At 39.0% G+C, this 11,672-nt stretch overlaps 1 protein-coding gene across 1 annotated transcript; it reads left to right on the top strand.

The window, feature by feature from the left end:
* The first annotated feature begins 1,898 nt into the window (after positions 1 to 1,898).
* On the top strand, positions 1,899 to 2,846 carry LOC119537319 (olfactory receptor 6M1). The gene has a single exon (XM_037839825.1). It carries the CDS (start codon positions 1,899 to 1,901, stop codon positions 2,844 to 2,846), a length of 948 nt encoding a protein of 315 aa, XP_037695753.1.
* The last annotated feature ends 8,826 nt before the right edge of the window (positions 2,847 to 11,672 follow it).

The following is an 11,672-nucleotide window of genomic DNA, read 5'->3' as shown; positions in this document are numbered from 1 at the left end:
TATTGAATGGAATTATAAATGTCTAGTCCAACATTCTCATTTTTCAGATTAAAAAAACTGAATTCCAGAACATAAAAGGAGCTCTTTTTAATAAAAAGAGCTCAGCAACTTAATTCCATTGAGGCATCAGCTACCGAACACAAGCCATGATCTAGAACTATCACCTCAGACAAAGAATGCACAAAAGAGAACTGTAAGTGATTTTAAATTATCAATGCTTCTACTGAGATAAAATCTAGTATTTAAGGCCAAATCTTTCTTGGGTTTTTCCATTAGGATAGAAATAGTGAGATTAAACATTCTATTGGAGAATAATAAGATTTTATGGAATTAACATAACAATTGCACTAAGAATTATGTGCAAGAATATTCATTCAATCGTTATTCATACAAACAAGATATGTAGACCACCTAAATTTCCAGCACTAAGCAACTGGCTAAATAAGTCAGGATCCATTGACAGGATAAAAAATGACTGTGTAGATGTCTAGTAACTGACATGGAAAGATAACGATAGATTATTTTTTAAGTTAGTTACACAATAGTATATTAGTACTGTTTATTTTAGACACGTATGTATGTGGTTTGAACGTGCAAAACAGCCTGGAAATACATACACCAATATTGTCGCTGTATCTCTAAGATGTCTGATTACAGATTACTAATTTCTTTTTTGCATTTGCATTTTCTAATTCTTTGCACTGGAAATGTATTTCTTGTTTTAGGGAAAAACTTCAAATAAAAAATAAAATAGGAGGGCAAACATTTTTATCTTATAGGACATAGGAGGGGAGGCAGGAAAGAAAAATGAGGTAGCTATGATCAGTAGCAAAGAGACAACAGCTGCTAACTTATTTATTAAAGTGGAGCTAACCGAAATCTAGACAAAGGCCAGAGTTGAAAAATGGGTAGTTTTAACCTGAAATGTGAAAATCTGCACAGAAGAACCTTTTCCTAGATACAGGGATAAAGATCAAACTTGGATGATCTGGAATTATAGTTTTATGATTTCAGATGACCAAGTAAATTAAATGACTAAGCTGAATTATCTCTATTTTATCTTCCCATGTGTAATTTGTACCTCTCTGATTTTATTACACTATATAAAATAGCATGTCCTCTCAAATGATCAACCTGTTATATGACATGTACATTACATGCTTCAAAGAACTTGTGGCAGGTAGGTTTTTGGACAAAAAGAAACAATCTGAAGACAAGATTCCCATTGCTCCCCTTTGAGATATCATCTACGGTGATTAATAGCAAACACAGGTAATAGCAAACATGAGCCATCTGCCCTTTCAGATATCCCTAGACTGTTTCCATAGACCTCTATATGCTAGAGTAGGAAAAGACTTTAAAATTGGGAAATCTCCAAATACAAGGAAAAATAAATAAATCAATCTAAATCTCTTAAGTCATGACAGATCACTAATGTCAACCTCCACAGTGAAAGAAATCTGTTGTTATAGAAAAGGCTAGCAAGTTTTTAAAGGGTTCCCACCTCAGTGACTGTCAATTTCCAAATAATAGAAATGAATTCTAGTCAAGGAATGAGTCAGTATTTCTGCACATTTTTATTTGGATAAATGAAGCTGGGGGATAGAAAAGATGAAAAGTTTCATTTAATAAGACGGAAGAGAATTTTATGACTAGAAGGAACCTTTAAGTTTTCGTCCAGTCCTGTCTTCATTTTATAGAAAAAGTTACATCCAAATGATATTTTGACTTTTCCAAGTATGCACAGTAATGACTTTCAGATAGACAACTAGATCCCAGAACTCACCTTCCAATATAAAGCCCTCTCCACAATGTATTTTCAATGGATCGTTACAAAATCACGTAAGGTGATTTTTCTTTCTCTTGTTTCTTTAGGGAAGACTGCCCACCGTACAGCCATGACCACGGGGAACTGGAGCACAGTGACTGAGTTCACCCTGATTGCCTTCCCAGCTCTGCTGGAGCTTCGAATATTCCTTTTTGTAGTGCTTTTGTTGACTTACACGTTAACAGCAACAGGAAACATTATCATCATTTCCCTAATATGGACCGATAATCATCTCCAAACCCCAATGTACTTTTTCCTTAGCAACTTGTCCTTTCTGGATATTTTATACATTACCGTCATTACCCCAAAGTTGCTAGCCTGCCTCCTAGGAGGGGATGAGACCATATCCTTTGCTGGCTGCATCACCCAAACATATTTCTACTTCTTCCTGGGAACAGTGGAGTTTATCCTCTTGGCCGTAATGTCCTTTGACCGCTACGTGGCCATCTGTAACCCCCTGCGCTACACCATCGTCATGAACAGCAGGGTCTGCCTCATGTTGGTTCTGGGCTGCTGGGGGGGCGCCTTCCTGTCTGTATTGGTGCCAACTATTGTAGTGACCAGGCTGCCCTATTGTAACAAAGAAATTAATCACTTTTTCTGTGACATTGCCCCCCTTCTACAGGTGGCCTGTGTAGACACTCACCTCATTGAGAAGATAAACTTTCTCCTCTCTGCTCTTGTCATCCTGAGCTCCCTGGCATTCACTACTGGGTCCTACATCTTCATCATCTCCACCATCCTCCTCATCCCCTCAGCCCAAGGCCGCCACAAAGCTTTTTCTACCTGTGCATCTCACATCACTGTCATCTCCATCGCTTATGGAAGCAACATCTTTGTGTATGTGAGACCCAATCAGAACAATTCATTGGATTTTGACAAGATAGCTGCTGTCCTCATTACAGTGGTGACCCCTCTTCTGAACCCTTTTATTTATAGCTTGAGGAATGAAAAGGTAAAGGAAGTGTTGAGAGAGACCATGAACAGAATTGTGTCCTTGATACTCAGGAGAACTTGACATTCAGTCTTTAAAACATTGCAAAACATTTATCTTCAGTACATTCATTCTGTGTGAATTTAGAAGCAATTTGGTATGATAGAAACCAGGGACTATGTCAACAGGGTGAGAAATGGCAGTGCTAAACTGAAAGAAAACTCTACTTATGTCTGGAGGAAAATATCTAATCCATGAACTGTCTTGTATAGTCATAGCTTAAAACCATGAAAATGCATCTAACTGGGATTCAGAAGTTCCCAAATCTAGTTCTGGCTAAGTTGTTCTATCTACCATGTCACAACTTATCTGGGCTTCCATGTCTCCGCCTGCTAATGAAATAATAGATAATAAAGTATCACTACTTATAGCAAGGCATATCAAGTTAGGGAATTTTTAGCATCCTACAGTATTTATTAGGCACTCTTGGGTGTTTCAAGAGACTTGGTTTGTATCCCTATTAGACCAATCAAGAAAATAACATGTGAGGAGCGAGGGAAAGAGAAGCATGACTCAATAATATCAAGCTTCTGGTTGTAGTCCTGGGTGAAAAGCGGAGATATTTGATGAGAAAAGGAAAATAAGAGGTGAAGGTTAGTAGTGGACCTATTGGATTGGAGGGTCCTGCAGGACATCCAATTACAAGTTGGCAGTTGGATAATTACTTGAAGCTTAGGAAAAAGATATGAACTAGAGCCATAGTTTAGGAAATGTGCTGGTTTGGAGCTTTTATGTACCCAAGAAAAGACTATGTTCTTTTAATCCATTCTCGTGGGGACAGACCTGTTGTGGGTGGGACCTTTTGATTAGGCTGTTTCTAAGGAGATGTGATCCAGTCCATTCAGGGAGGGTCTTAATCCCCTTGCTGGAGTCCTTTATGAGAGGATAAAAGGCAGATAAAACTTAGAGAGCACAGAGAGAGACATTTTGGGGAGACATTTTGCAAACAGTCATTGAAACCAGAAGCTGGGAGAGAAGGATCAGCAGATGTCATCAAATTTAAAAGTGGGTATATTGGTGGATGAAAAAAGAATGCTAGAAGATTACTAGCTGTTGAAGGTGAATGATGAATACATGAGGTTCTTTGAATATTCTATGTACTTCTGAGTTTCCTAAAATTTTATATAAGTATGTTTTTTTCAAGTTCAACATAAAATGCTATAGTGTATTAGAGAAATGCAATAGTCAGTTATTTGAATTGGAGATAAAGTTAATTACAGAGACTAGTTAAAACCAACTATGTAGAATAAAATATAGTGTAGCATACTAAGGAATTTGAACTCTAAATTCTACTAATGGACATTAAATAGGAAAGTATGATGTAATCTATTGAATATAGTTACTTTCCAACTAAATTTGTCTCTTTTTTTTTTTGCTGGATTATTCCACTTTTACTCTCATCACTTAAAATTCTATCTTTTTAAAGAGATGTTCAAAAAAGGCCACACAATTTCTGTTCATTAATATTTGCAGAAAATAAATGAGTGCCATATTATTGGATTTTCTGACTTCAAAAAAATTCCTTTCAGTTCCAACAGTATTGTTATATTGATTAAAAGTGATTATTCCTAAACAGTACTTATTATATAAATACTCTCAGCTGGTAGTCATTATCATCATAACCATCATCTTTGTCCTACATTTCCATGACTTTTAGAAGTCTTTTTTTTCTGTTTGTTTGTTGTATTATTTTATTTTTTGCTAACTGTCCATTCCAACCATTACTCTTGCAGAAAGTTGGCTGTGATGATGTCATATCCTCAATACACTAGAAAAAGATCTTTGTGGGAAATGTTTTTAGCCTAAAATTACAATATGCACGATCTATAAATAAAATTCCCGGGGGAGACTGTATTAGTTCTTCCACTATTTCTCTTACATGTGGGATTATCTGTAGGACACATGACTCAATTATCTCTTGACCTCACCAATCTGTAGACACAAAGGAAATCATTATAAAAGTCCAGATTTCACTGGCTCTTGCCCATCCCACAAATGCACATACCATAGATTCTGTCTCTCATGCAATTATTATGGAGTGTTTCTTGGAATCCCCAAGGGAATTCCACATACACTTATGATCTGTCACTTAATATTATTGGGCTCTGGATGCCCTTTGCTGATTTATACTCTCTCTGAAGCCATTTGAAGGCAGTTTCCTCATTGCAGCCTGTTCCCCAGTAAGAAAGCTAGTGTGCATGGCAAAGTGTTGCCAGAGCCTGGTTGGCACCCAGGGTGGGCTCCAGTGCAGGCTCGTTTTTCTTGTCTCAAGAAAGAATTCAGGGACAAGAGGAATAGTAGCACACAGTAAAGTTTATTTGAAAAAGCTGGCACATATGGGGAAATAGCAAAGGTTGGTAACAAGGAATACACGCTGCAGAGCTCAGCACAGGCGGGCCCCAAGAGAGGGGATGCACCGGATTGAGTTATGTCCAGGTTTTATATGTTAGCCTGTTGCTATGCTTTAGGCCAGGGCTGAGGGTAGAAATTCCCATTCTTTGCCCACCCCCACCCTGGCTTAACCCCTCCTTTTCCCTCCACCTGGCTATCTCAGCTGATTCTGAGGAACAGGGTGTGATCCTCTTTTTGCTCAGCCCTCCCTTTCTCCCTCCACCTGTCTATCTCACCTGGTAGGGTTGGGTCCTCCTTTTGCTTGGCCCCTCCTTCCGGCTCTCCCTCTCGCTATCTATGGCTCGATGCTGACTCTCCATCTGAGCTGACCAATGCTCTGGCCTGCCCAGAGTGCCCTGTTCTAGGCTGCCTCAACTAGATGTGTGAAAAATGTGACCCACAATCAGGAGCAAAAAGTGAGCAATAAAAATTGACTCACAGATGACATGAATGCTGAAATTAGCCATGACTTTAAAAAAGATATCATAAATATGATATATTAATTTAAAGAAAAACTGAAACTCTAAAATTGAAAAGTATGATGTCTGAAATGAAAAACTGAATGGATGGTCTTAAAAGTAGACTGGAAAGGGCATGAGAAATGATCAATGACCTTCAAGACAGATCAAATAAAAATCATTGGAAAGTGAGGCAAGATGGTGGATTAGGAGAGACAGAGCAAAAACTTCTCCATGAAAAACACTAGATAAAAGACAGAAGTGCTCCAGAACACCAGTTCCAGTGTTGCACCGGCTGGACAAGGTCAGCTAAATCCACAGGGACTGTGCACCTGGTGAAACCGAGAGTTTGCACTCAGAAACAAGTGAGTGAGGCTGCTGGGGAAACAGCAGCCATGCTGCAGTCAGGAGAAACCAGGGGTCAGTATTTGGAGATGATGGATTAATTTCATAACCCCAAAAGCAGCTGCAGATACGGCAGCAAGAGCTGTGCAGTCAAGCTTGGTGGGGAGTGCCTTCCACACCCTGAGCACCCACCTCAGTATCTGGCATGGACGATATCCTTTCACACACCCACAGCTAACTGTCCCGGAGCTAAGAAGGCAGAGGTCCACGAAAGGGGGAAATTCTCGTGCCCCAAACAGTCATCTTTTCAGCAGCCTGGGAACACCCCTGTGCAGTGCAGCAGCCCAGAGCTTCCCTCGGGGATTCCGCTTGCCTGTGATGTTGTGCAGCCTTCCCTCCACAGAGGCCCACAGAGGGCATGGGTCACAGGCAGTGTCCTGCATGGAAGCCCCAAGGCCCTACACAAGTCCCAGGGACTTCTGGGTCCGTGGAAGAGAGAGACTGTGCAGAGTCTGAGCAGAGGGTTTGGGCTCAGGCAACAGCTTTAAGTCTCCAGGAACTGCTGGGAGATTTGAGTTTTAAAGCCACCTTCCCTCCCTAAACCTAACTACAAAGGGCACACCCCCCAACTTCAGGGTTGGCTGCACCAACTACACATGGAAATTTGGTGCACTGATTGGTCCCCCACAGGATTTGGACCCCCACTAGCTGCATAGATGAAGTTGGGGAGAACTGGCTTGAGGATAATAGGTGGTTCAGGTGGTGCCATCTGTTGGTAAGTCAGAGGAACTGCACACCACCAAGCTATAGCTCTGACAAATTATACATAATTGTTCAAATAAAGTTGATATGCTAAAAGAACCCTATCAAGATAAGCAAATGCCAAGAGGCCAAGAACAACAGAAAATTTAAAAGCATATGAAGAAACCAGAAGTGATGGATAACCCAAATCCAAACACCCAAATCAAAAAATAAGAGGAGATACAGTACTTGGAGCAATTAATCAAAGAAGCAATCACAAACAACAGCATCATGGCATAGGATACTAATAAGATGAAGAAAACCCTAGAAGAGCATCAAGAAGAATTTGCAAGAGTAAATTAAAAAAATAGATGATCTTATGGAAATAAAGAAACTGTTGATCAAATTAAAAAGATTCTGGACACACATAGTACTAGATTAGAGTAAGCTGAGGAAAGAATAAGCAAACTTAAAGAATGCAGAATGGAAAGTGAAAATACAAAAGAAAGAATGGAAAAAAAAATTAAAAAAAAATCAAAATGGATCTCAGGGGTACGATGGACAACATAAAGCACACAAATATGAGAATCATTGGTGTTCCAGAAGGGGAAGAGAAGAGTAAAGATCTAGGAAGAGTATTCAAAGAAATTGTTGGGGAAAACTTCCCAGCCCTTCTAAACAACATAAATATGCAAATCATAGATGCCCAGTGCACTCAAAACAGAATAAATCCAAATAAACCCACTCTGAGACATATTCTGATCAGATTTTCAAATGCTAAAAAGAAGGAGCAAGTTCTAAAAGCAGCAAGAGAGAAGCAATTCACCACACACAAGGGAAACAACATAAGACTAAGCAGTGACTACTCAGCAGCCACCATGGAGGCAATAAGGCAGCGGTATGACATATTTAAAATACTGAAAGAGGAAAATTGGCAACCAAGAATTCTTTATCCAGCAAAGCTCTCCTTCAGATTTGAGGGAGAGCTTAAAATCTCCACAGACAAACAAATGCTGAGAGAATTTGCTAATAAGAGACCTGCCCTACTTGAGATACTAATGGGAGCCCTACCGACAGAGAAACAAAGAAAGGAGAGAGATAGAAGGAGAAGAGTTCAGAACTAAAGAGATTTAGTAAGGGTATGTTAAAGGATATAGAGCGGGGTGGGGAATATATCTGACAAACATAAACCAAAGGATAAGATGGCCGATTCAAGAAATGCCTTCACAGTAATAGTATTGAATGTGAATGGATTAATCTCCCCAATTAAAAGATATAGATTGGCAGAATGGATTAAAAAATATGAACCATCAATATGTTGTTTACAAGAGACTCATCTTAGACACAGGGACACTGTTCTGGTTTTCTAATGCTGCCAGGAAGCGAAACACCAGAAATGGATTGGCTTTTATAAAAGGGGGTTTATTTGGTTACACAGCTACAGTCTCAAGGCCATAAAATGTCCAAAGTAACACATTAACAACCATATACCTTCACTGGAGGATGGTCAATGGTGTCCAGAAAACCTCTGTTAGCTGGGAAGGCACATGGCTGGTGTCTGCACTGGAGTTCTGGTTTAAAAATGGCTTTCTCCCAGGACATTCCTCTCTAGGCTGCAGTTCCTCAAAAATGTCACTCTTAGTTGCTCTTGGGGTGTTTGTCCTCTCTTAGCGTCTCAGGAGCAAAAGACTGCTTTCAAAGGCCATCTCCAAAATGTGTCTCTCAAGTGTAGCGCCTCTCTCAGCTCCTGTGTGTTTCTCAAAGTGTCCCTCTTGGCTGTAGCAAGCTTGCTCCTTCTGTCTGAGCTTATATAGTGCTCTAGTAAACTAAACAAGGCCCAGGCTGAATGGGCAGGTCCACAAACCCATGGAAATTATCCAATCAGAGTTATCACATACAGTTGGGTGGGTCACATCTCCATGGAAACACTCAAAGAATTACAATCTGATAAACACCATTATGTCTGCCCACACAAGATTGCATTGAAGAATATGGCCTTTACTAGGGGACATAATACATGTACAAATTGGTACAGACCCAAAGAAATTCAAAGTGAAAGGATGGAAAACAAAATTCAATGCAAGCTACATCCAAAAGAAAGCAGGAGTAGCAATAGAAATCTCATATAAAATAGACTTTAAATGCAAAGAAGTTATAAGAGACAAAGAAGGCCACTAGATACTAATAAAAGGGACAATTCAACAAGAAGAAATAACAATCATAAATGTCTATGCACCCAATCAAAGTGCCCCAAAAAACATGAGACAAACATTGGCAAAACTGAAGGAAGCCATAGATATTTCCACAATAAATGTGGGAGACTTCAACACATCACTCTCTCATATAGATAGATCAACCAGAAAGAGGACCAATAAGGTAATTGAAAACCTAAACAAACCAATGAATGAATTTGAATTAACAGACATATCTAGAACACTACATCCCAAATCACCAGGTTACACATTCTTCTCTAGTGCTCATGGAACTTTCTCCAGAATAGATCATATGCTGGGACATAAAACAAGCCTCAATAAATTTAAAAAGATTGAAACTATTCAAAGCACATTCTCTGATCACAATGGAATACAATTAGAAGTCAATAACCATCAGAGACTCAGAAATTTCACAAATATCTGGAGGTTAAACAAAACACTCCTAAACATTCAGTAGGTTAAAGAAGAAATAGCAAGAGAAATTGCTAAATATATAGAGATGAATGAAAATGAGAACACATATCAAAACTTATGGGATGCAGCAAAGGCAGTATTGAGGGGGAAATTTATAGCACTAAATGCATACATTAAAAAGGAAGAAAGAGCTAAAATCAAAGAACTAATGAAAGAACTGAAGAAGCTAGAAAATGAACAGCAAACTAATCCCAAACCAAGCAAAAGAAAAGAAATAACAAGGATTAAAGCAGAAAAAAAATGACATAGAGAACAAAAAAACAATAGACTGACTAAATAACACCCAAAGATGGTTCTTTGGTCAACAAGAGTACCTCCATTTCTTTTTCTCCTCTGAATTTTATGACAGCCTAAAATACTTCTGGGCAGACTCACAATTGAAGATAAACATAAGGGACTCTTGGTAAAAATTTATGGTTGTAAAAATATTTATTCTGCCATAGTCTTATATTTCACCTGCTACATTCTTCTTGGAGCCATCCCCTGCTCACAAGAACCATAGTGTCCTCTCTCCCTCCCTGCTTCCTAACCAGCTGCCTATCTTATACTTTGAAGGCAGTGTTTGCATTCTGAATAAATTCCCTTCCAGAGCTGAGGAACTCAACCAAGTCACATCTTGTATGCTGTCTTAAGATGAGACCTGAAGCTACTTGAAAATCTAGATTTGGGAAAAAAAAAAATGGGCTTCAGGAACCCCCTCACCCTCGGAGTCTGCAGCTGCAGGAGAAGCTGGAGCCAGCTTGGCTAAGGCAGGCCTGCCTGCCGCTGTTGAAGGGCTATTCCTAAGGGGGTCTAGGGTTGAAGTTTCTTCCTGCCAAGTTCTCTAGATACGACTCCTCTCCTCCCGGAACACAAATCCATCCAAAGCACCCTCTCCCGCTAGTTTTCATTCCTCCCCTCTTTTGCCAAACCAGCCACTCCTCTTCCCCTGCAATTTCTAGATTCCTCTCTTTCAATCCCTTTGCCAAATTTCAAAACAGGACTTTTTTTCCTTTCAATTTTTTTTCAAGTAGAAAATCAGTGTGTGGGCATTGCAAAAATACCTGTAAAATTGAAAAGTATATAAAAATACTTAACCCCACTTCCCCAGAGACAATTGTTTTAAATTTTTTACTGAGTGATTCCTTTTGGGTTTAAATCCATTGAAAAGTATAATTCCAATAAATATGTGAGTGAACTAAATGGCCAATGATAATGGCTTTGCATCCCATGTGCAGAATCCGACAGAAAGGCACTGCAACAAGAGTATGAGAAACATAAATTAAGAGACTTCTGAAAAGCTCCCACCGGAGTTCTCTCGAGTCTCAGCCATGAACTCTTTCTACAATATTGAATAAAATCACCTCATCTCCCTGTGGGGTCAGTTTCCTTATCTGTAAAATAAAAGGGCTAGATGAGAATAATTTTATGTTTACTTCCACCTTACATTGTTTTTTTTTCTTTGTTGTCCTTCCTCAATTTGCGTTTAGTCTTTACATTTGCTTTATTGTGGCTGCTTGTATCTCTGCTTCTCTATTAGATTAAATTAGTAAATCAGTCTTCTTATTCTTTACATCTGTCCAAATACAGGGGGTAGCACCTATTGGGTATTTTATAAAGAAAGGAAGAAGGAAGGGTGACTGTTAAGAATATTGACAATGACCTTTGTCCTGTCAAAGAAAGACTCGAAGACAAAAGTGTTTAGAAAAGAAAACAGGTTTACTTGCAAATTTTAAAGGAGAGTCTAGACTTTTGAAGAATGAGCTTACAAAGTTAAAAATACAGCCGTCATTTAAAGGAAAAATATTTACTGACGTTATACAGCTTACAGGTAATCTGTTCATGGTAGAAAATTAGCAATATTCAAAGAATTGTCATGTCCAGAAGTCACCACATATCTTTAGACATCGGTATTGTTTAAAAAAAAAAAAAAAAAAAAGGTCAAAGACTACAATTAGACAGGATGACCTTGTTTGCTTGTTTGTTTGGAGGTTGGGGGGTTGGGTGGGAGATGGTTTGTTACCTCAGTGCTGTCACTGCTGCTGCTATTGTCGATGCCCTTGGCTGTGGGAAGTGATGTGCACACTTACCCCAGTGGCAGCAGGGAAGGTGGTCATTTTATTCCCAAATTCCTCAAAGAGAATAAAATCAAAAAGGATTAAATAAATCAGAACAAAGTGTCCGAAGCAGGCTTTCCCCACAAAGATATAATAACAAGGTAGACTTTTGGTAAAGAGAGATGTTCCAGT

Source organism: Choloepus didactylus, chromosome 6, assembly GCF_015220235.1.
Source record: "Choloepus didactylus isolate mChoDid1 chromosome 6, mChoDid1.pri, whole genome shotgun sequence".
In the NCBI taxonomy this organism is placed as follows: domain Eukaryota; kingdom Metazoa; phylum Chordata; class Mammalia; order Pilosa; family Megalonychidae; genus Choloepus; species Choloepus didactylus.
The sequence above is the reverse complement of the archived record's forward strand: the minus strand, read 5'-3'. Positions and strand labels throughout refer to the sequence as shown.

Coding starts and splice junctions, on each gene's coding strand:
- LOC119537319 (XM_037839825.1), top strand. CDS start 1,899: ATGACCACGGGGAACTGGAGCACAGTGACTGAGTTCACCCTGATTGCC.